The sequence below is a fragment of the Columba livia genome, chromosome 4, assembly GCF_036013475.1.
Source record: "Columba livia isolate bColLiv1 breed racing homer chromosome 4, bColLiv1.pat.W.v2, whole genome shotgun sequence".
In the NCBI taxonomy this organism is placed as follows: domain Eukaryota; kingdom Metazoa; phylum Chordata; class Aves; order Columbiformes; family Columbidae; genus Columba; species Columba livia.
The window spans coordinates 27,957,936-27,983,838 of record NC_088605.1 but is presented as its reverse complement, the minus strand read 5'-3'; the positions used below and the strand labels follow the sequence as shown (position 1 = coordinate 27,983,838).

The window sequence follows — 25,903 nt, the reverse complement described above, 5'->3', positions numbered from 1 at the left end:
AATGTGAAGTGCCGCAGGTTTGGTCTCCGCGGCAACCAGTATTTTCATGAATGAGTTGCACACTGAAAGAATTTTGAGTAAAAGTTGTGGATAATATTTAGCTAATAGAAATTGCACATGTACAAGTTGGAAACACAGGAAAATTTTGCAAATTCATCAGAATTGACCAGGCACACCTCTTCACACTTGAGCTGCAAAAGGGCCTAAAGAAGCCTTCCTGAACAAATCGTGATATGTAGAACAATAAAATAGACTGAGACTAGGTTCCCTATACAACTATCTTAGGAAAATCTTAATATCAGTAGGTAAGAATTCTTAATATCAATTAAAAAAAAATAACATTTGCAGTCCTGGAATATGCTAGAGAAACATCAGAACTTTTTGAATAGATCTGGGGCATCTTTAGAGATGTCAATGTGTGCAAAACAAGAATTGTAATTATTTACTGTAATTGTTATGTGTGTGTTGGACTCATATATGAGTGAGTTCTGATACCTGATTTTTGATACTGCAATTCACATGGGGTGCAGCTGTGACACTAAATAAATGTTTTTCAGTGTTTAGGGAGAAAAAAAAAACTAAAGGTGGATGCATAAATATATGTAAATTTAGTATATGACAATTTCAGTGTAAGGATGAAAGCACTCATCCCTAGAGAAGGAGACTAATATTTCTATGTTATTTGTCTCGATCAGTTAATTAATATTTCTGATAAGGAACAAGTCTTTCAGATCTGTAACTAGAGACTAATTAGCATGGCATGTCTAGAAAGGATTCAGGTTCTTTTTAGGAAAATGAGCTTACTGACAAAAAGTGTCTAGAGGGGCCAAGGAAATATTTCTCTTGAAGATATTTGGACACCAAGTAGAAACTTGAACTTCATGGGCAGTCTATAAAAAATTAATCAAGCGGATGCCTCTCACACTATAGAGAGATAACCCTTTTCATTGAAACACTTGATTTTATTCGTACTTGAACCGAAGGGACCAGATATTAGATGCTGTGATCTTTACCGTGATCATCATGCAGCTTTTTTCAGAATGAGGCGGTTCACACAGTGCAAGATATTTTTGCATTTTATCACTAATAAAAATGAGTTACATTGTAAACCCTTATGCAACTTACATTTAGAGTAGAATTTCCTACCTAATAAAAAAAAATTTGTTGGATGTTATAACTAGTTATTTCCTTCTTCTGATTTACAGAATTTACTGTGTGTATATGACTGTGTGGTGGATGGGAAAGTAAAGAAGTGACAGGCACTGTGTTTAGAAGCTCTGCTTTATAGCTTTTTATTTTTCTATTTTTTTCCTTATAGCCTCCACGCCACCCAGCAGAGTAAATAAACGCAGAGTTTCTCCAAGTGTTGTTTCCACCTGGGAAAAGAGAGGCATCATCATGTCTAACATTACTATTGATCCAGATGTCAAACCTGGCGAGTATGTCATCAAAAGCCTCTTTGCTGAATTTGCTGTTCAAGCTGAAAAGAAAATTGAAGTTGTAATGGCTGAACCTTTGGTGAGTCCTTTTTTTTTTCATAGTATCCCTTGAAATGGTCCTGCTTTTTTTCTAAAGTATGTTGATTTATCTTATGTATGGTTACTGAAAAATACATCCCCAGATATTGTTGACTTTTTGAAAGAATTACCCCAACTAAGCTTTTGCAAACAAGGTTGCTGCCTGGATTATGTTTTATTGACTTCCGTTAGAACTGTCACGTAGTGGTTACTGGAAACAAGACCTCTTAGCATTAATAAATTCTGTAAAGTTACAAAAGGAAATAGCAACAACAAAAAATGTTCCTTCGTTAACACTGCCAAATGTGTTTCCTGCTGATGTTTCTTTGAAATAATATTTTGACAATATATTTTCAAGAAAATATGCATTTGGTTGGTTTTCCCAAGTAATGACACTAACGCCTGGAAGAATATAGCAGGCAGCATATAGTGCAGATTTGGCAAAGTGCAAAATTCTATTGGCGATCCAGACGCATGATCCTGAAATAAATAGATTTTTTTAAACTTGGATTCTGGAAAAGAAAAACAAACAAACAAAACCCACAAACCACAAAAACAAACAAACCCACACCAAACAAAACCAACATAGAACCCTGGAGATTCACTGAGCAGGCAAGACACTGCAGGTGGCAGAGGGCCCCTGTTTGCCATTGCTGGGTGCAGAAGGGTTCCTGTGCAGAACTGCACCTGTGAGCGCTTGAGCCCCAGTTTTGAAACTTTAGGAAAAAAATGTTATTAAGGAGCAGTCCAAAAGAATGCAAAAACGGGGCTAACGTGTTCTGTGGTCTCACTGATGGAATCGTCTTTAAGTAAAACCATTAGTAGATCAAAGGTTGAGGAAAAGGAAACATTTCTTTGTAAACATCTACTTGGGTATATTTTATGTGTGTGTACCAGGCAAGCCTATAACTTGAACACAATGTGTCTGTTTCCTTATAGACATGCAAAAGAGTCAGGTATTCGGGAGGGTTTGATGAGAAAGCACAGAAGGGTTTGTAGGAAAAGGGGCTCACAAATGGTGAAGGGTACGCGGTGAAGAAGTGAGAGGAGGGCTCTGCGCTGGTGATGCCGCGTGTGAAAGGCGGGTAGCTCCGCTCCAGGGTCTGCCAGCCTCCTGCTGCGGGCCTCACTGCCTCGGCCCCTCTGTTCATCTGCTGGGAGGGTCGTGCTTGGCCCGAACGACGTGGACTGGTTGTGATCCTACACCAGATATAATAAATACTCCAACAACAATCCCAGGCTGTGTCTCCCTGCCATGCTGTTGACTCTTAAGCAAATGTTTTAAAATCTGCTAATCCTACAAGATCCAAACATCTCACAAGATTAAAAATAAGAAAACTCATGAAACTAATGAAATAGTGCACTTTTCAAAGAAGAATGATTCTCAGCTCTGTTGTCTGCTGAGGTTTTATGGTGGCTGCATGAAGTCTACCTTAGTCAGAATCTGGATACAATATGTGTAAAATTCTCTGGGATAAAATAAGAAATTATAAATAATAATGGAGTAGTAATTTGTGAAGATATTTAACAGTTCTGTCTGGGTTTATTTGCTAAGTTGAATTCATTTAAATGAAATATTTTTCAATGCAGTCAGGCGTCAATTTACACATAGAGCCAGCGTTCCTTTGTTTATATTGGTAGAAAGAAAGGACTGTATAGAAAACCAGAAGCACCAAAAGCTGTGGAAAACTGAAACAATCTGAGTCCGTGTAACCCGAAGAGGTAGAAAGGGATCCTGAGGTGTCTCAATGAAAGGTAGCACTAAAGTACTGAAGTGGTTTTATTCTTGTATGTAGTATTCAGTATAAATACTGCATATTCAGTTTTAGTGTATAACATTTAAAAATAAAAAAGGCTGACGAGGCAAAGGAAAGGCACAGACTATGATTGAAGAAAAGGTTTTAACAGAAGAAGGGAGAGCCCTTTATCATTTTAGTGTGATTTGATTTTGTGGGATGACTTGGCCACAAATAATAATGTGGAGAATATATGTACTGTCACATAAATCTTTAATGTGACAGATGAAGTGAGGCTGTTGGATGAAGCTGTTGGAGAGAACTTGGAGCAAGACCAATTAAAGTTAGGAGCTAGACACTTTTTAAAACTTGAAAATGAACATGCCAGCAGGGGAGCTAAAAGTAATTAAAAATATTAATTTAAAAAATAGTAACTTCAGATGAAGGCGACACCTGGGGGTGAGGGGATGGTACCATTTTGACTAGATGTATGGGTTTCATTTAGAAGTACTTGTGATTTTAAAAAGTAACTAAATGGTTTCTCTGGCTGTGAATTTATTTAGAATACTCTGTGAGTAACAAAGTAGTTTCCTTTCACTCCTTTAATTAAGAGGTCTCTGCTTGCAAAATTTTAATACCACAGAGTTTCCAAAGTTATGGAAAGAGCTTATCAGCAAATGCTTAAAATAAATTATTCAAGTAGCAGGAAGGAAGATCATCCTTTTAGTGCGTAAATTAAATTAAAACACCTTTGTGTTTGTTCTAAATCCTTCTAAGTCTTTTGTAGCAGTATATAGTTTTAAAGGAAAAAGGGCTCAGGCAAAATTTATTGTGGCTTAAAATACTCTTTCTCAGCTGAGCAAGGATGACTGAGACATAATATCAGCCTTCCCCCAGATGTGAAGAAAACGATACCAGTGAAAAAGATGAGTGACAAACTCAGTTACCTTGTATTTTGTCAGACTGCATGTAAATATAGATGGATAGAATTTAGGAAGAGAGTTTGGCATGGTACCACCAAGTTCCCAAGCTGTGAACTAGGTAAGCTACTAACTTACTAAATTGTAGCTCAGTCTCATGTTTAAGTCAGAACTAGCAAGAGTATTTAAGTGTGTTGGCCAACACCAGCAACTTTGTTCCATCATGGAGATACTAAACATTGCTTAGACTGGTACTGTCCGCTTCTGCAAGTCTTGTCTCGGTGCTTTCCAGAGCGTGTCAGACGTCTGTAAAGTTTAGCGCACGGCGTGTGTTCAGGGCGGTGTTTCTCGCACGCTGCCCTGACGCCGGGTGAGGTGCTGCCCAGCGCCGGGCTCAGGGGGGCGAGGGGACAGCGTCGCTGCTCTGGCTTCTTGCCGGGACACAGAGACAAGGACGCGGGTTTTGCTGTGCTCACCCTGGCTGCCCCGCTGGCCCTGCTGGCCGCCAGGGGCCGGGCCAGTGAATGCTGGCGAGGGGCCAACGGGTGGGACCTTTTTCCAGGGGTGCAGTTGTTTGCACAGCACCCGCATGTCTGTCTACATCCTGATCCCCGCTGCCTGCCGTATGTTGACATTTCTGCTTTATGCAATGGATGCAAAGTGCTCTTTGCTTAATTCAATAGTGGGGTTTTTTTGTTTCACTTGTAAAAGATAAATGTAGACCTGTTGTTTCCATCTCTCTCTGAACTTCAGGAAGCCAGGAAAATAAATCTTAAATTATTAATTCAGTGAAAGTTTCCAGACCTTTATGCTGTTGGATAGATTTTTGGAAGTTGTGTGAAATGACTGGGGCCATGACAAAGCAGAGTTAGAAAAAGACATTGGAAGAAAATAAATTTTAAAGCCTTATGAATAATTCAAAGGCTTTGATAAACCTGTAACTGGGTTAAAGAGTATTATTCGGTCATGTCGCATTTGTTTGGTCAGTGTTATATTAACTATGGTGATGTTTACCCTTTAGCAGTTAAGATTTTTAATGCTAAGGAAAAGTAATAGAGATTATTATGAACTTGTAAGGTCTTCATTCTTTCTGATACAAAAGATCTTAAAAGTTATATCAACTAATGTACAGTATATCAATGAGTACAGATTGGGGGGGAAGCTAAACTTTCAGAACTATCTTAAAAATAGTTTGCTATCTACTGACACGAATTTCAAGTTTGTCATCTAAAGACTTAAAGATTATTTCACAGCTCTTTGATTTTTTTTTTTTTTATTATAATTTATCTATTTTGGGTTTTGGACACATGCAGTGGCTACAAAAACCCCAGTGTTTGTTCACCTGTATGATAGTTTTGTAGTACCATGATGGAAACGTGGTGTGTTGGGGCATTTGTATCATAAGGAGACTCAAGGAACCTGACTTTTTGCCATCTTCCAGGAAAGTCAGTTCTCTGTCTTCTCAGGAAATAGTCTTATAGGTTTTTTTTCTTCAGCTTATTCAGCAATATACAATGTTTATATAGGGTGGAACATTTCTCGTGTTTCAGCTTTATAGATAAGATTACAATTATTTGTGCAATTTATCTAAAAATGTAGTGCAGATAACATGAATTCACCACAGCAGACATTTCCTTATAAAAAAGGAGAGGGAGAAATTCTAGTTAAAAGGGAATTCTGATTCGCAAGTGCTCTCGGGATCCTGTTGTATCTGCTGCAAAATGTTGATTCTCTTAACACTATTTTAAACAGATTTAACATGTAAAATTGTATGAATTTGTAAGTTTCCAAAATGTGTTTATTTGCTAGTATCTGAAACAGTTTGCTTGCTTTTGAATACACAGTGAAAGAATATTGGCTAATACACCAGTTGATGAACAAATAGAACTATCTGAGGATATTAAATGCCTTTTCCTGAAATCACCTTCTTTTTTAAAATATTTTTTAGTTAGGCATACTGGAGGTGTACAGAAATGACAGCATTTTCTTTGACAATTATGTGTGTTTCTTTGGATTGTAGGAAGTGAAATGGTCTGTCTTTTGAATTGGCACTTATATTATTTTAAGTTATAGCTTTAGAGTAGGCAAATGCTTTTTACCTGGGCAATGTTGAATTCAAACTTTTAGAGGCTGTAATAGTTGCTAGAGCTTGTCGTTTTGAACACCAAATGCAGCTGCCATCCTAGCAGAAAACGCCAGATATTGTCATGTATTTTCAAGATTATGATTAAGACAAGCAAAAATAAGGTGCCAGTTTGAATCTTGGACTTGGTACGTGCAATCCCAGTTGGTATCTGCCAACCTGTCTGTTGCAGCCTTACAAGTGTTAAATGCCAAGCAATACGGACTTCTGAATTTTCTGTCAACAACCTGACAGCAGGGGTGTTGTCTCGTAGTAAACCACTGAGCAGTTATTGTGTGTGAACTGAGACACAACCTGTTTATCAGTACTGCTGACACCTCCTTTTACAGCCCAGACCAGGCTACTTAACAGCTTTTCCAGCTTAGGAATTGCTAAACATGCTCCATAAAAGCTCCGTGTTTGCTCACTGCAATCCAATGTGAGCTGTGAATTCCTTACCTTCAGTACTTTTTCTGCTTTCCTTGTTGAAGAGAACATTTTAAACTCATTTATAATCAAGTGAAAAACAGTTTAAAATGAGCTGAAAATGCTCATCATGACTTTATATATCTTACTGATGTTTCGCATGGCCTTCAAGTTGTTATTGTGGCACTTGGCTTATGGTAAATCATTGACACTCAGAGCCAGTACATGGGACTTTGTTGTTGGTTGTGGGTTTTTTCATTTCTTTTGGGTTTTGTTTTACAAGTTTTCTTTCTTGTAACTGTATAATTCAGTACTCTCAAGAGTGACTAGTAAGAATTGTGTATTACAGTTCATGTGTGTTTTGTTTTCTCAGTGCTTTAAGTCTCAATAAATTATTTTGTCATGAATATAATTTAATTTTGCTGTTAACAGAGCAGTACATCTTATGGTACTGGTAGCAACGAAATATTGTAATAGTTATGTTCTAGTAATGTTGCATATTTTCTGTACCTCATGAAGTTATTTCAAATGTAAAGCAGATTAACACTGACATTGTCCATTTCCTGGACTAGGTTTTCTAGCTATTTTTCATTGCAGTTCAGGAAAAATGCAGATTGGAAATGCATAGCACAATTGTCTCTGCCTTTATGGAGGCATTTTAAAATTATTTCCTGTAACTTACAACAACTGCCTTATATGAACATGAACACGCTGGTTAATTCAGGAGGGAATGGCTTTGCTTCCAAGCTGCGCTTGGCGCTCGTAGCCAGCGGTCTCTGCTGAGTGCAATGCTCTGGGCCCTCCCGCTTGGGAGAGGTGTTGGACATTTCCTCTTTGTCAGGCTTTAACATTATTACTGTTAAGCTACCAAATTAATTTTAGGTCTGTATTCTTCTATTTTGTGAGTACACATTACATCTTCAGAAATGGTTCTAGCTGAAAAAAAATGCAAATATTCACATCAAAAGTTATCTCTTTGTTCTGTGACATAACTAAGAAGGAAGGAATCTGTCTTGGATTACAGTTGATTGCATTGTGAAATTCATGTTTGTTTTTATTTTTTTTACAGGAAAAGCTCTTGTCCAGATCTCTTCAAAGAGGTGAAGATCTTCAGTTTGATCAGGTAGGAGATACGTAATTGAAGGCAGTTTTTATTAGATCAAGATGGCCTCTGTTTTTGCTAAATGGTCGTTCCACTGTTGTAATGACTTGGAATATCCATGTCTGAATCAGCATTAGAAAATTTAGACCTTGCGTTTGAAGACACTGTTTTCCATTGTAGAATATGATAGTAAGAAACTACTAGAGTAGTTTGATTGTTTAAAGATGGCAGTGGAAGCTGCTGGAGGAAAGATGCTGAAATATGGTAGAGGACAAAAAAGACTTAATATATTTCTAGTCCTGTTACAGGCTTTCTGTGACCTCAGCTCATATCCCTTGTTTCGGTGTTTGGGGTTCTGCTTTTATTAGCAAATAGTTTTAATTTCAGTAACATGGCGCTTACTGAGGGCTTTTTTACTCTATGGCAGAAGACATAAGGTAGATTCAGTATGTTACTTTGCCCTTGGTTGCACTTTGAGGATATTCTGTTTCACTTACTGTGAACTGGAGTAACTCTCTCGTCAATTTATTGACGCTTATTGTCTGTATTTCTAATTCTTTCATAGTGTAGATGTGTTTTTGTCCCATAACTGCTTCCTGGCAATGGAGAGGCAGAATTCAGATCAATCCCCATTTATTGCCTGTTCTTTACTATTATTGAATAGTATCTTACTGTACAAAGATTGGTGTTCTCTCTATACCTTCTGTAATGGGAGTTTTGCTTTATGCTTTCCATTACTCCTCAGATATAGGTATGAGATGTTGCAGTGAAATCTGTGGACCTGCCCCTGCTTTTCAATCAATAGACATCTGTGCACCTCCTCCCAAAAGAGAAACAAGGGAAAACAAAACCAAAGCTGCTACCAAAACCTTAAATAGCCTTTTAATGTATTCTCATCTAACCTGCTGTAAGGCCATTATCTCCTAAACGAAAGTTTACTCATAAGAAGGAAAATGGGTGTGGTGGGATATGACATAAAGTCTTTGGCAGCTACAGTATTTTGTTTCCAAACTGATCAAAAGCTAAATGATATACATGATTGGGATCGATCTAAGGAAATCTGTAAATCTGTAGTATTACTGATTTTTCTGCTAACTCTGCCCCTCCTCCTACTCTGACATTTTTCCTCAGTTAAACATGGGTTTTTTTGCAAATCACTGGGAGTCATGTATTAAACTAGATACAGGTTCTACAAATGTGCTGTGTTTAGAAAAATAAGAGGTAAATCATGTAAGTTTTGAAATCTTGTAATACAGAAATAAACTACTATTCCTGAAAATGTAGTACTTTAAAAACACTTAGTTTTGATTGTGTGTATATATATATATGTGTGTGAATTCTTATTTTGTTCCTTTGTTATTTGTAATCTGCTTGGAGCTCATTGAGATCTGAATCTTAGTGGTGCTGAAAAAGTACTTTGGAGAGTCAGAGCAGAATGGCTGCCTTGTGCTGACACGGATTGTCAGTTTTGATCTGGAATTTTGAACATTGTTTGGCAAAAGGAATTCAGATAGTTTGTCTTGGTTCATTGCTGGGTGTATGAAACCTGTGTTAAGATCAATTCTCCATCAGGGCAGGAGATGGCAGAGTAAAAAGAGATTATTGGCAGAGTCTGGGAGAGAATAGGATCCAGATGCAGAGCCACAGCACCCAGTGACACAGCAGAGAAGCTGGGGCTGTCACTGGGCCAACCTTGTTCACCTGGAGATCTTTAGAGAGTTAGGAATTTGAGTCTAAAAAGTGGCTTTAGCTGTACTTTGTGAATATGAAAAGCATAACTGAAACACAGGAGGAGTTCTGAGAGTAAGACGGTATCTAGTTAACACTTGTCCTCTCAGCTTAGTAATTGATGAGAAGAGGGATGGAAGAGGACGGTGTGTAGTGTTGCCTGTCCCTGTCATGAGAAAGTAAAATAGCTGTTTGATGGGATGATAAGTTATTTCTGTTGGGAGCATAACCAGTCCAAGAAGGTTGCTATTAGATCAGAGTGTGCAAAACCAATAGTATTTCATTTTCAAATAGTACAACTCTTTTGTTTGTCATTGGGGTTTTAATTTGAACAAAAATGTAAATTTAGCTAAAAGAGATGAAACTTTGGAAAATGATAAGGAAATTTTTATGTTGATACACTTCTAAGTTGTTAAAAATGTAGCATTTTAGTAGCAATGCTTTCCCTTTATCATTCCCAGTGCTTCAAGAAGCTACCAGAAGGGGATTTTTTTATAGAGCATATATGGCATTTCTTAAAATATTTTTGCTTGTACAGCTTGAAACTGAAATAGCTTGTAGTTTTCTTCTTTTGTTTGGTTTAGGAATCATACTTGGCAATTTCCTACTCTTGTCATAAGACACCAAAACTTTGTGAGCGCACAGAGGCCATCTCGGTGACTTTGCTGAAAGCAGATGTGTCTCTGGGGTTCAGGCCACTTCAGGCTGTTTGCAGTTAGCCACAACCTGAGCGATGTTTTCAGGTTCAGGATTTTGCCCGTAGCTGGGATTTGGTCTCTAGCATCTTACTGTGATTTTGCATCTCTCTCTTTTTATCTCTCAATGTGCTGTTGAGTACATTAAGTGCAGCAATTGACAATGTGTTTTGGCCTTTAAGACTGGAGCAGACTTTGCTGTTTCATTGCGAGCAATGTGAGAATATGTCATGATGCCCAGTCTAACCCTGCCTGTCCTCTTGGGCATTACAGGATCTCTCTTTGTCTGGATTGCTGCCTTCAACCTAGGCATAATTTAATGCTAAAATAAGATGAGTTGCATTTGGTATCCAAACAGTATGGTAATTAAATAAAAAGAATAAGCATATAGCTCATGTTCTGTTTAGCAGCCATGTAATATGAGCAAAGGTTTAGTCTTCCCAATCATTCCAATGTCTTTTCGTTAAAATGTTAAGGATTCAAAACTTGGTAGGAAATAAAAAAATGTAACATAAAACTGACAATTCATTTCAAGAGGAAAATGCTTTATAATGCCAGTAGTTTCTGAGTTTAGAACTTCATCAATGACAAATTTTTCAATGCATGTGATACAGCTTGTTTCTGTGGAAGTTGATGTAAATTACCTAACCTCTGGAATGTTTGAGAATGGTAGCAGTGTTTATATACTGTGAAAGCTTGCAGGAAAAACTAAGGAAAAGGTTTGGTAAAGATTAAAATGTAGTTTCCTTCTTTTTCTCCTACTAATAAACACATCAGTTCAAAAGAAGGACAGAGGAGAGGTGCTTTGTGAAGTCATGTTACGTTGTCAGCATAGGGTAGCTTAATTGTTCACCTAATCTTTTCCTGTCCTGTTGTGTGGGTATGTATTGGATATATCATTGTTTTCAGAGAAAGGGAAATCAATGTATTTCTCCAGTGTTAAGGTTATCTGGGGTATGGGAATTAGCAGCGAATTCTGAAGGCAAAACACATTTTGGATTGCTCTACTTGGTGATAGATCCCTTCTTCATCAAGTTTAGCTTTAGCTTTCATTTTAAGGATTGTCATTTACATTTATGATTTGGTGCTGAGTCTAATACCTTCAGTTTAGTAACTGATGAGGCTTCATTCTTTCTGCTTTCTGAATCTTTCATTTTCTTCCCCCCAAATACATCAGTGCTTTTAACTTGTGATTTCTGCTTGTGGCTGGGGTGGCATCAGCTGAGATGTCTGAGTACCCCAAGCTGATGGAAGCAACAGGCATTTCTTGCACATGAAATCTCAGTGAAGAGGTTTTGAAGTTTTATCAACACAGATTGGTCCTTTGTGTCTGATGCTTCCTCTTACTGAAGGATGATAGCTTTAATAGTAGTCCATAAGCATCTCAAATTTTCTCATAGGTTTTCTTTCCTCTTCTCCTCTCCCTCTTCACAAGTTTTGGCTATGTTTGTTTGTTTGTTTGTTTGTCCAAGGAAGTTTGTCAGACCTCTGCCATGTCAGAAAATTCTCTTGAGCAACATCTCAATTTGTACATATTCCTTTTCATCTCTTGCTGCTTCATTTCTGATCACAGTGTAACTTTACAGTGGTAAAATTAAGCTGGTTCTTAGTGTCCACTTCCAGAAGTCTGATGTATGTTGGTTGGTTGAGAGGGTATTTACTTTGTATGGCTATCGGTGCACAAGGAACAGGCTTACAACATGTTTGGTTTCCAAAGCAAGTCATAAAGACTTAAATCTCTGTTAGTATAAGAATGAAAGTATTCTTAAAATTTAGTCTTTGTTCTGAGATGCAAGACATTATGGCAGGCCTACGGAGTATTTCTGGCTTCTGTTTCTTTTCTGTCTTAAAAAGACTTGGTGCGGTTTTGTGTTGCCTGCAATAACTGCCTTCCTATTTTTGTGCAGTTCGCTCATCCTGCGTGCCCCTCATGCAGCAAACATGCCTAGGTTTTCCTCAGAGTCCATTGCTAGTGAGTGTTCAGTTGACAGACAATAAGAAAAAAGTAATCTCATTATTCTAGTCAAAAGTTATTAATGAAACCTAGTTTCTGTTCAGATATAGAATATATATAGTTTGTTGATACACTGGGATTAATTTTAAATTTTTGTGAATTTACAGAATATGATTTTACTTATTTTAAGGAAGTTTCTCCACTCATTTGCATAATTAAGAGATTTTTAAGAGGGTAAAGCTACTTCTGATTCTTGTGTCTTGAATAGCTGACTGGTTAACAAGCTGAGTAAAGTATTCAGATGGTTGAAAGGCCCTCCTGAGGTTTCCATGGGGTTTACCTGCCCCATCCCTTTCCCAAACCTGAAAAACCAAGATGCTTCAAATGAAGACAAAGAAAAAATGGCTTGAGTCTTATCTTGCTTTTCCAGAATACTGAGGATGGCTTCTATTCAAACCTCTTACTTGAAAGATGTGAGAGGTAATTAATACATGGCACCAGTGAGCAATGTGGTAACTCCTTTTCCATACAGTGTCCTGGGGGTGGGTTTGCTCCCTGCAGGGAGTTTATAGCTGCTTTGTGCTGTCTTTCTCCAGTCATTCTTCTCCTCTCCAGGCCTGGGCACTGATGAGTTAAAGGAAGCCTCAAGAATTTAAGTTTCATACCAGGTTAAGGTCTTTGTTCTATAATGGTTCCTGCTGCCACTGTTTCACAGATAAGTTTATGACTCATGTGGGTTTTTTGAAAGAGGACAGTAGATAAGGGAGTTATGCTGAAAATAAATAAAGCTTGAAATCTAGATGGTCAAATGTATTAAAAGTAAAGTAGAATATATAAAAACCTCTTATTTTTATTTGTATAATAACCAAAGAAGCACGTTTTGGATGGCTTAGGAGGGTTATCTCTTGTCTGTCGTTTATAATGTAAAGGTATATATACTTCAAAGATACATATGGTAGCATTCAGGGACATCCTGAAGTCTCTGCTGTTTTCTTAATTGTTTTATATGGATTATCTGTAAAAAAATAGGATTCTGTGATCCCTGTGAGCTTTGGAACACTTTGTCTACTTAAATTTGTCATAATAATTGACTGTCATATATAATTGAGTGTCATATTTACAATAATTGAGTGTCATATTTACAGTAATTGTCGTGGATGAAAATGATACATAAAATTGCCACTGTAAAATTATATGATACATGGTTTTTAATGTTAAATACCAATCTGAAAGAATTATTATAATTCTAGGATTTTTAGATTATCATGCTAAACTATTTTTCTTTCTTTTTTTCTTTTTTTTTTTTCAGTTGATAAGCTCTATGAGCTCAGTAGCAGAGCACTGTCTCCCCTCCTTATTACGCACCTTGTTTGACTGGTACAGGCGTCAGAATGGAACAGAAGATGAATCTTATGAATATAGACCTCGGTCTAGCACAAAATCAAAGGGGTAAGAGTTTTCCTTGCAAAAGTCTGATTTTTGTGTGCTCTTGTAAGAAATGGTGTGCTTTGTACTTTTTTGACAAGTATTTTGTATTTGGATCTGTTATTACCTGAATCTGTGTAGAAAGAGCATGGGCTTCTGTGAGGTGTAGTATATTTAACTTGCATCGGTGATACACATAAAGTGACTTAATGATTTTAGGGTTGATATACAGAAGGAAGTTGGAGACTAATAATTCCAATCTGTTTTGGTTGTTGGCAGCTCCTTTCAGGAGAGGACAATGATGTCAGTGATGGACCAAATCCCAAAGTCTTTCTAACCATCCATTTTCTATACGTGTACAACAACTATTGCATGAATGAAACATGTTCCCTTTCTCTGCAATATTTGTGTTCAATTTTGTACATGATACATGTGTTCTTGATTTCTTTTTTTAGGGATGACCAACAACGTGAAAGAGATTATCTACTTGAAAGGAGGGACTTAGCTGTAGATTTCATTTTTTGTTTAGTTTTAATAGAGGTTCTAAAACAGGTAAGCTCTTTTGCTTCGACAGACTTCTTTTGATCTTTTGTTTTTAATGTTAGTTTTTGTCATTTTTATATTGAAAACTGGAGCATGTATATGATGAGTGTATGCAAGACTGTAGTTCCATTCTCAGTTACATAAAGCCTTTGGCCTCTCCTGTCTTCTCTTTACCTGCCTGCATTATCAGTTCATGTCTTGGATATGCTAATTCAAAGCTACTGATGTACTGCAAAAAGTAAAACTGTAAAAAATAACATTTTATTTATGTTCAGTACCTTTTGTCTGCTTAAATTTTTTTGAAATACGACATGAAATCATTGAATGACAAGATTTAAATGTCACTTTTCAAAAAAATTAGAAAGGGTATGTAATTTTTCTTGCCCTTATAGTCCAGTGCTAGATGATGTCAGGGACAATTTCTGTTAATATCAAGTTTGCAAGATGGTAGAGTTTGGCTTTTTGTAGCAGCATTTTTTTCTCTCATTTTTTGAGAGAGGAAAACAGTTACTGTAAGAAAGGGTTTGAAACAAAGCAAATGAGCAAATTTCATGTTTCAAATACATAAGTAGTTAATGTCTTTTATGCATAGGTACAGGAAAATTAAGTGGCTTTCTGTGCTAAGTAAAGTAAGGTCTGTGGTTTAGTTTGCAAATAATTTGTAGGAGATTTATGTTTATGTGGTTGTGTATGGCATGTTGTGAAGAGTTGCCTGTCCTTTGAGACACTAACCAGTCATCCAAAGTGATATTTGTGTACTGCATGCACAGAGATGCAGAGAACAGTATTAAATCCATCAAACTCTTATGTGTTAGTGTTTTACAGAAACTCCCTGCCTAAATTTTTTATCAGTGCAAAAGAAAAAGGGAGCTGAAAAAGGCTGTTTAGGGTTGCATTGGTAGCTTCGGTATTTTGAACTGCTACTAGCTTTTCTGCTGAGTAGAATACATGTTGTCAGTGACTTGGATATCAAGAGAGGTGCCAAAGTTTTGGTCTTGAAGAGAGTCGGTGGTGACTCCTGTAATGCTTGGGGAGCCTCTCACTGTCACTCCAGACAAAAAAGGCATTTTTCCGATAAAGATATCTTCTACTGCTAAAGACTGCAATGGGCCACTGAGCATAGATGCACCACTTGAGAGAACCCTTTCGTCAATTTAACATTAAAAGTTATCTAAAGGAGAGTTGGTGTCTTCTGCCTGTAATTGTGAATCTTCAGTTAGGCAAACACAGCGCAGAAAGGATAGCTTTTGATCAATAGATGTATTTACATTCACTTTACAACCATCTTCCTGAGAGCCCTATCATTGTTTGATTCTTAGAAACTGGTTTTACAGGGTGCAAAGGGTATGGTATGATCCAACCCTTTCTGTAATATGCACAGAGCAACCAGAGAGAGGGTGACAGACGTGACCTATGTAGGAACAAAAATCTCTTGCTTAAATGACTGCATATTACTCATTGTATGAATATGCATGTAAATAGCCATTTCCAGTAACTGGAAATTCTTAGGCAAATAGCTTTTTTGATGCAGAAGAGTATGAAATTATGAAGCAGTGAGTGCTTTGTTTTCTGTAGACGAGGCAGTCATCTTTTCTTCTAATATATTTTGGTGACAATCTTAAGCAGTAATGTTTAGTAGGGTTATCCTAGTCCCTACCTGAGTTGCTTTGAAATGTTTAAGATATTGTGACTTCATAGTTATATATAGTGCTTTTTCTAATTAATACATCCGATTTTTAAAAAAATGTGCTCTTTTAAACCTGAGAAAAGTGATCATGTCAAAGAGAAACTCAGTAAAAAAGGGCCTTCTAATCAATGCTTGGTTTTGGTTTCTTACCAAATTGTTACTTATCGCTAGAAGGATTCTTACATGTTTTGGCTGCTTTCATCTGCAGAAAGTCTAAAATGGAGATGATAATAACTTCTTCATTCTTATTATTTGGTTTTGTCTTCATTTATATTGAGATTAATTGCATTTTGAGGATAAATGTGTAATAGTAACCCCACACAAGGTAGGAAGTGTGAAAAGATGCATAGTTAACGTAGTCTCATAAATTTTGATGACAAATTAATAGTGTTTACATTATTGTTTTTTATTTTTAATTTGGTCCCTAAAAGCCAGTATACAAAATAATTTAAGAGAACATCAATACATGTTGTGTAAATGTTCATATATGGCAGAAAGACTTGATATTGTATGCCAACAGAGGATGTATCCTTTGATGGTAGTGGGAGAGATTTCCACAGGGCATCTGTACTGCTTATTTACTTCATACATACACGTATATATGCATGCATAGTTACATACGTATAAACGATACTTGCATTTCAGATACCTGTTCATCCAGTGCCAGATCCTTTAGTACATGAAGTTCTAAACTTGGCTTTTAAGCACTTTAAACATAAGGAAGGGTAAGTAAGTTGCACGTGTGCTTTAAAATATACTGTGTATTACCAGCCTGTACTTGATTGTTGTGATCATTCTCCTTTGCCTCACATGTAATATATGTGATAATACTGCAAATTAACACTGACTGATATCTTTAAACTGAAAACATATCTTCAAAGAACACAGCTGTGTTCAATATAATGCAGAGTTTATTTTGCTTAGAATATACAGAGTGATTTTCGTGGCCAGCCAGTGTAAGGAAAGTATGAGTTTTGCTAACTATAGTAAACTTCTATGCAGAATGTCCCTTGTATCTGCTCAATGAAACTACCTCACTTTAGATGTCACTGATGCATTTTATGGTTGACTGACATTGTTTTTATAGTTTTAATCCACCTTGCTATGAAATTGACTTTTTCTTTGTAACTGAGAACACACTGGGGTTTTAGAAAAACAAAGTTATATTTAGCACCTTCTTTCCCATCCTCTGCCCCTCCTCACCTTCCCCCCGCTGCTTTTTCCCTTATTTTTTTTTCCTCTGTAGGTATTCAGGAACCAACACTGGGAATGTGCATATTATTGCGGATTTATATGCAGAAGTGACAGGAGTTCTTGCTCAGTCAAAGTAAGTTCGGTCTCAGACTCTTCTTGGATTTGGAGAAAAATGACTCTAGACTTAAAGGCTATTTAATATAGTAGCATTTATTACTGACCCCAGTAACTAATCTTTTAAGTGTAAAGCGTAGTCAGGTGTAATCTGGCATGACCATTTTGTGTTCCAATACAATAGATTTGAACAAATCAAGAAATAATCTTTAGTGCAGTACTGAATTGCTTTGTTGTCAACTAGTAGGTGCAGGGAAAGGAGGCCTGGTATCAGTCAGTCGTTGTTCAGTTAACATATTCTAATGTGCTTATTATCACAGGCACTCTTAAATGCCTAGTTTTTAAGTAACAGGGTTCATCTTGATTGTGTTTCTTTTGCTGTAGGTGCTGTTATCATTAACAGACTAAAGAAATTGGTTCCAAAATTATAGACATCACATAAAAGTAACTAAGAATGCAAGTAATTGCAATCTATATCCCTTGTTCAGGTTTCAAGCTGTTAGGAAGAAGTTTGTCACTGAATTAAAGGAACTGCGACAAAAAGAACAGAGTCCTCATGTAGTACAAAGTATCATCAGTTTGATTATGGGAATGAAGTTTTTTCGAGTAAAGATGTATCCCGTGGAGGATTTTGAAGCATCGTTTCAGTTCATGCAGGTAAATGAATATTACAGAAAACTGGAATGAGCATGATTTTGATTGTTTAAGCCATGAAGCTACAATGATGCTGTGAGCAGCTGCTCACTCTACCTGTATGTTGTTCTTCATACTTTCCTGTTTAGTAAGTTCTCAGAGGTATTAATCATTTGTTTCTCTGCAGTTTCTAAGTACCTAGCATAATGAGAACCCATTCTCAATTGTCTCAGTAGTGTGGCAAACATATATGTATTTATTAGAGACTAAATGAAAATGAGTAACAATCAAATAATTTTCTTTCTTTATGAAAGCAATGCCTTAAAGGAAAAAAAGTACTTTTTTTTAACAACTGAGATGCCAACAAACACTTTTTCTAAGAAAACCACTTCATTTAATTTTCAGAGAGACTTAAAATCTCTTTCATTGCTTTTCTTGGTTGTGGATTAAAATCTGCCTTACCGGATAACTCACCCATTCCACAGTAACTGAAGTTCTTGCAACTTGGTCCTAAATTTTATTAGCGCTATTTAACAGCCATTTACATTGATCTCAATCCTGAATTAAACAGTATACACGTAGGTGCTTTAGATTGTATCCAGAGTGGTCATTTTGTTATAGTGGAGTATACATACATGTGTGTGTATTATTTATTTCTCTGTAAAATTTTCTCTGCATTGAAGTCATCTTGATAATGAAAATGACTATATAAAAATAAAATGTAATGTTCTAATAATTTCAGTAGAGATAAGCTGCTTTTTTTTTTTTTTTTTTACAACTTCAGAATAATTTGAGGAAAACTGCATATTTATATTATTTCATATTCTGAGTACTCTTTATATTCTGAGCAGAAAGTAAATAGCTATCTAGTGTTACAGATGTTCTTTCAATTTCTTTCTCATTGCTGGGGAAACAGGTTTTAAAGTTTCTGATGTTTTGTAAAGTTGATGTTGTCAAGGATTGTATGACTAACTTATAATAAATACACTGCATGTTTTAAATTCAAGCTGCAATTGATGTGATGCTGCTAGTGGTTTTTGTGGCATAGTGACACTTGTCTTTTTTCTAAAGATTTTTCTAATGCTTTCTTACTAAGGAATGTGCTCAATACTTCCTGGAAGTAAAAGATAAAGATATAAAACATGCACTTGCCGGTTTGTTTGTGGAAATCCTCATCCCTGTGGCTGCTGTAAGTATTTTTCTTTGTCCCCTGCTATTCCCCTCACTTTCTGTTAGACTCTCTTTGCTGGCTCGTGTAAAGCTTCATCCACAGGCCAACGTGAAGCTACAGCAGCTCTGCAGACATCACGCTGACTCTTTACCACAGCTCAGAAAGTTTCATCGTAGTAAGATGGACACACTTGCTGTGATTGTTGCCTAAAATTGGAGTAGCAAAGGTGAGGTAGGGTACAGTGTGCTCGGCATGCTGTCCTGAGGAATGTCAGGTTATGGCTCCATGTTACAACTGATTATAGGGGCACATCTTGCTCTATGTGGAGAACTGGGACATGTAGATCCCAGTTTGTAGAAAGGGATCTACAAAGACTAGCCAGGTGGGGATGCTGTCTGAACAAGTTGACAGGAAAACAAAGAGGAATCTCTGAACTGTGCATCATCAGTCAAATGGTTTGCCTCACCCTGAGCTGTGGGGAAATGATCTCAACCTTGTTTGATTGGTTTGGTTGTGTTTTTTTTTGTTGTTGTTTGTTTGTTTGTTTTTAATATTAGAAAGGAAACAGTCTTTCTTCTTAAAGCATGACCACAGAGAGGTGGTGTTAGTAGTAGCTGTTTATTGACTGAAGTCTTGATCTTACCTGGGAATACTTAGGCTCTTCTAGAGAAGGATTAAATGTCTTGTTAAAAAGTGAGCACGTTTGTTGTTTTGAACTCCATAGCTGCTCGGCAATCGGAGTGGGGGTGCATGGTGAAAGTACTTAGCATTTAGGTAAATGCGAACATTAGTTAGCAAAGGAATAATTTAAATATAGTGAAATCTGCAGGTACAATACTGAGGCAGAAGCAGTATTTGGGAGTTGGGACTACCTGGTGGTAACCACGGAGGCAGGCACACCGGCAGTGCAGAGCGTCTGTGCTGTTCTGTGGATCACTGCCCACAAGCTTGGCCGGAATCAGCGCTTTAAACGGTTGGTGAGGGAGGCTTCATCTTCCCTTCTGACTCAGAGTCACTGATCGTTTCATACAAATGGAACTGCTTAAATAGAAATAGAGAACCCCATCCCAGATTGAGATGCAGTTGAGAGGGTTAGTCATTCTCTTGGAAGATGTGAGATGCAAGTTTGAATCCTTTTGAAGTAGATGAAGGAACTGAATCTAGATTTTTTTTTCTGTGTCTTGGTGAGGTAAATGAAGGGACTGAATCTATATTTTTCTGTGTCTTGGCAAAGAAACTTGCTTAAGCAAGTTGACTACTGCGTTTTGGCATTGTGACTTCTTTACTGTCATTTTCTTGCTTAGTCATTCAGGCATTTTTTAAAAAATGACCTGATTTGGACCCTGCAGGTGTGACAGATGACAGCATATTTTACAGTGGGGACGTTATGGCTGATCTGTTAGCCCAAGGTTATATCCCAAAGCAACAGTGCAGTGCTGACAACAACTGACTAATTTCTCATGTGGAGCTAGCAGGGTGCTGATCAACTTTTAGCTTAAGAATAGCAAAAGATATATAACTTTGGAAGTGATTTAAAACATAAGTACCTTCTCAGTTCATTCTTTTAGGATTTGTACGTGTTACAGAGATACTAAACACCATTTTTTATGCTTTGCATCATGAATATTTTCAGTATTCGTAGCAAGGTGGACGTGACATATCTCTTAATAACTTTGAATAATAAAAAATAACAAAAAATTACCTTATGTTATAGGGAAATTATGAGTATAGAAGATCTCTTCTAAAAAAGCCAACCCCCTTTCCAACACCCCACCCCCCAGTTTGATAAATAAAACAGAAACACAGTAGGTTGAGAATAATGTTTAAAAGGATCATCACAGGTATCTAGAGAGAAGCCTGAGAGGCTTGAAGGGGTTTCGATGAATGTGGCTGCCTGGTTTGTGGGAGGAAGGTTATTTTGTATGCAAGGACAAAGTGGGTAAAAAAGGTGTAGGGCCCCATGCATCTGTTTCAGTGATTCTGAAAGCTGAACAAAGATCACTTACATGGCTGGTTGACTGGAAATCCTCTACATCATTTCCTAAGTTTTCAGTTTTCAGAATTGGAGGACATAGAAGAAAAAGGGAGCATTAAAGAGGGGAACAGTGAGAAAGTTTTGGTTGTCATTTATTTAAATATATGAAATGACGCTTTTAAAGAGCTTCAGTGTAGTTTTTATTGCTTTGTTGGGGCAAATAATTTTTCTTTTTTAAATATGGAACACAGGCCACATTCTTAAAATACTGAGGTTTTTAATTTTTTTTTGTGGGTGTTTGTTTCTTCTTTTTTTAAACTCTGTGGTTATAGTGTATGACATAGGTTCTTATGCTTCTGTTTATATTTCAGATAAATACACTCCAATATTTACCTAATGGAGATTTAACTTTAAATGTTCTTGAATTCATGGACAACTTAATGTGTATTCAAATTGCCTTCTGTATAAATATTTAAACCCGTTTATGTATGTATTTTCTTTAATAGGCTGTTAAAAATGAAGTGAATGTGCCATGTTTGAAAAATTTTGTGGAGATGCTTTATCAGACTACCTTTGAATTGAGTTCAAGAAAGAAGCATTCACTGGTATTTTAAAGAAATATTTCAACTTCTCCATTTTGCTCATCTTAGACTTCTTAAGCTAGTACATTATATAAGGAATAGCTAACAGATCTATTAATTTAAATATTAACTTCTCAGCTCAAGTGTAATTAAATTCACACTGTGTATGTGCATTTGCTCTAATTTTGATTTGTTTCTTGTGAGACTGTATTGAAATCAATGCTTGGTTTTGATTATTTTAGTGGATTTTAGCACAGAATAATTTAACCTAATGTGTTTTCTACAGAGAACTTGATTCAGGGAGTCTGTGTATTTAAATTATGTTTAATTAAAAAATAGAAGTGTCAAGACTTTTCCAGCAAAATATGAACCTATTAATAGTCCTGCTCTGCCTGGTTCCTCCTCTCCTCATACACTTTGTTTTTCATTTTCCAACATCTTTTTATTATCTCTTTTGGATATCTGTGGCTTCCCCCCCCCCCATCCCGACTTAATATTTTCCCTTAAAACTGCATCTTAGCAAGGATTTAAATCTCTTATTAATGCAGTATTTGGAAATTCTTGATGACCATGGCAGTCATGTTTCAAGTTCATTCACTTCATTTGGCTGGAAATGTAGAGCTAAATTTTACATTACAATTGGCATATTCAGTAAATGGAAGTGAATTTAAAATTATTTTTCTTCACTTTCGTGTTAGGGATGAGCTTTATGTTCTGATATTCTGAGCATATAAAGCATATGTCATTGTACATGGTTAAACTTCTTATGTAAGAATAACATAAAGTAGTTGATGTTAGTGTTTACAGTGTCATTTAATTTCTGAAGCCGGAAAAATTGTTACATCAAGATTACAATTTACCTATTCATTCTCATTCTTTAATTTTGATACATAACAAAATAATCAGCAGTCAGATTTGGTATGAATCATTGTTTTGTATTCTCTTAAAGTATGAAGTGTTTAAACAAATCATATGGTACTAAAACAAAGCAAAGTTGCGCTGGTCTGCATAATCACAGACTTTATTAGATTGTGCTTCATTCCTTACTTAAAGTAGACCTTAGGAGAAGTAACATTTCTGACAGCCTGAAGTCTGCCTGGGTTTTTTATTGAGTCGATGTTGTTTTTCCTGAATATTCTTCTTAGAGGCAGTTTCCCCTCCCAGCACATAGAACCCCATGAACTGAATCACGTGGTTGCAGGGAAAGGGCAAATATTCTACTAAGGCTGAGATCAGCTCACAGTCTGTCTTGGAGGTCCAGCCTTGCTGGGGCTGAGCTTCCCCGCGGTCCCGCTGTCCTGGTCTGACAGCCCGAGCTCTCCCAGCACGTGGTTGTACCCAGGACACGATGCCCGGCCCAGTGCTGGGCAAGGGAGAGACAGAGGCGAGAACCGACCGTGTGTCTCATTCTTAATGTACAGGACTCGGGAGGTCTGCAAAGAGCAATCTCATAAATTCTTTTTCCCCCCTGCTCATAGGCTTTGTACCCATTGATCACCTGCCTGTTGTGTGTCAGTCAGAAACAGTTTTTTTTAAATAACTGGCACGTTTTCCTGCAGAACTGTTTGTCACATCTAAAGGTAAGACTCCTTTTCAATTCAGGAACCGTTGCAAATCGATAGCATTTATTCTAATATGTTCTCAGCATTCTCATGCCGAACAATGAATATTTAGCTGTTTAAAAGGACACTGTGATTTTTTTTTTTTATTAAATGTCTTAAGTCTCCATTAATATTAAACTTTGTAAGTTTTTGTGATGCTATGTAATGCTGGAAAGAGATGTGGCTGCCTTGGGGACCATCAGTTTTATTAAGTAAAATCTGCAGAAGTATCTGCTAATAAACACTATTTATGCCAGAGAAAGTACAAACTGTAATTCTTCATGTGCAAATCATATGTGAGATAATCCATGGTTTCTCTACTCCTCCATGTGGAATGTACTGTAAGTGCAAAATTTCTTTATGTTGTTCACTTATTGAAAGAATAGAAAATGAATTGGGGTTCCAGAAAAGAGATTCTATCTGCAGCCTGTGATATATGTTTTCCAAGTAAAAATTACAGTGTCCCTTTAACTCTTTGCTTCAGGACAGCATTGTAAACATGAGTTGATTGATAAAGAGATCAAGATACTTAGAAATTAGGGATTTGTTTTAGTAATGTCCTTGTAGCATTAAATGTGATACATGTTCTTTCCTTAATTTTGATTAACATAGTTCATGATTTTGCCTAATGTGTTGATTTTGATAATTTTAATAAATTCTTTGATCCACCTTCACAGTATTAATTCTCGTTAGGTATGAGTGACAATTCCAAAGCTTATTAGTAAAATACATAAACCAGCATGAAGTCGAAAGGAAACAGGTTTAGCTGCTTGGACTGTTTTTTAAGGATCATTTTGTTTTCATGACATCTTTCACACTTTTCTGTTGCTTGTTGGGTTTTTGTATATTTTTCATCTAACATTGCAGTTCTTTTGCAATATTTGCCTTGATTTTCGTTTTGTTGTTTATTTTGCTTATGGAGGCTGCTTTTGCTTTTGTTTTTAAAGCTTTTAAAAAAATTCTTACTATCTAGGAGTTGCATTTTTCTGGCATGATGTCCATTGCTGATAATGGATGTGTTAAAACTATAAATGCCAGTGAGTTTAACTTGTAGTTGCTGAGCATGCGTTTTGTATTTTACTTAGTTTTGTTAACCACTAACAGCTTAACACATGTACTGTAAGGCTCTATTCAGCAGAAATTCTACATAGGAATTTCTGCAATTCAGAATTCAGAGTGTTGTGATGCTGTGCCATCAATGAGTTCTCTGGGATATTTTATGGCTTGGTTTAATCTGGACCACCAAATACTATTGTTTTTTTGGATGCCTACCTTGTTCAGAAACTTCGTTGAGTTTCATCTTGAAAAATACATCCCCACTGTCCTCATGTGTCTTATGAATTAATGTGCCTCTTTGTTTCTGAAGCTAATTAAATGCATGCACTCTGTAATAAGTAATTCATTAATTTATAAATCTGAATTTCACAGCGGTTAGTCTTTTAGATTTCCCTTTCCCCATTTTATTTTGTGATTTCCTAATGATTAAAGTTATTTTATTTGAAGTTCCTTAAATATGTAAAATGCAATAAGGATTCCAAATCCATTGTCTCTAGTGTCTTTGTTATTGAGTGAAATAATTTTGAGAGTTACTGGGAGGTACTTTAGAGCACTGAAAAGCTTCATCTATCCCTACTGTACTAGTTAAAATTAACAAATTAACAATTGAAATAACGACAACACTTAGACTCTGTCACAGGCACATTGTATGAGGAGCACAGGCCCGTTATTAAGTCGTCAAGAGGTAACACATCATAGATTCATGATGCTCACTTTATTCCCTGGTGACTGCCCAGTGCAAGCTCTTACCTAGCAATGAACACCATCTGGTCGCACTTTGGTGACGGAAATAAGCAATTGCTCATTTGCCATGGTGTGAACGCTAACATCTTCGCAGTTGCTCCACAGTACCTGATGTACAGTGTGTTCATACCCTGCCTCACCCTGCAGTATTTTGGTGCTACATTGTACTTGATAATGCTCCTGAGAATGCTGTGAATCCTTATCCAGTTCTAGCAATATTTATTGCCCTTGTACAGTCTTTGTACTGGGCTACAGCACACACTGCCTTTAGTTATCCTCAAAACATGGTTGTTGTACAGGAAAACTTCCTAGCCTTGCTGGAGGAAGGAAGTCCAGGGGCCTGGACTCATGCAAAGAGCAGATAAGTGAGTTGTGACAGTCATTGTGGACCGGGAGTGTGCCAAAGGGTGGTTTTTGCTATACATCTAGTTGGACTTGTCCCACAAAGCACTTGGGATGCTGCTGCAGCATTGAGCCCAGCAGGGCATTTCTTTACACACTGTAGTGGGCAAAATTCTGAGTTTGTTCAGCAGACAGTAACACTGGGTTAGTATTGTAAAATGTTTTGCTTACTTTTTTGCCTATTGTTTAGATAGACTAATTCTAGCAGGTTCGTAGGAAAGCTGATAGATTCTTGGATGAAGCTGAGTTGTCATGGTATCCATACCACCTCTTCGGGGGAGAGGAAGGAACATTTAAGAAAGCTGCTGAAATGGGAGAGAAAAATGTCTGTCATTCTGCACCACTGTTGGGTGGAAAAGAATAACTTTTTTTCACAGTTTAATCATAATGTCTCTTACCACAAAACCTTGAAAGCTGGAGGGATGTTTTCTGCCACTATAGCAAACCCTGTATTTCTACTGAATAGAGTCCTTACTAGACAGCTATCCGTTGGTTTTGTGCTTTTTTTCATCTAACATGCATGTGCCTCCCATTCTCATGTTTGTTATGTTTTGCTGTCTCACATTGCTTTATTTAG

At 36.8% G+C, this 25,903-nt stretch overlaps 1 protein-coding gene across 15 annotated transcripts in view; it reads left to right on the top strand.

Annotated features, from left to right (window-relative positions):
- FRYL (FRY like transcription coactivator) overlaps positions 1-25,903 on the top strand; it is a 169,832-nt gene that overhangs the window by 73,865 nt on the left and 70,064 nt on the right. For all 15 annotated transcript variants that reach the window (XR_010472201.1, XM_065060857.1, XM_065060854.1 and 12 more), the window contains 10 exons: positions 1,319-1,518; positions 7,791-7,844; positions 13,510-13,649; positions 14,081-14,177; positions 16,501-16,580; positions 17,102-17,182; positions 17,652-17,820; positions 18,893-18,985; positions 21,449-21,547; positions 23,002-23,103. Coding sequence is in view for 14 of the 15 variants with exons in the window: in XM_065060850.1 (XP_064916922.1) it covers positions 1,319-1,518; positions 7,791-7,844; positions 13,510-13,649; positions 14,081-14,177; positions 16,501-16,580; positions 17,102-17,182; positions 17,652-17,820; positions 18,893-18,985; positions 21,449-21,547; positions 23,002-23,103 (1,115 nt within the window). In the remaining variant the exon portion in view is untranslated. The remainder of the gene's footprint in view (positions 1-1,318; positions 1,519-7,790; positions 7,845-13,509; positions 13,650-14,080; positions 14,178-16,500; positions 16,581-17,101; positions 17,183-17,651; positions 17,821-18,892; positions 18,986-21,448; positions 21,548-23,001; positions 23,104-25,903) is intronic.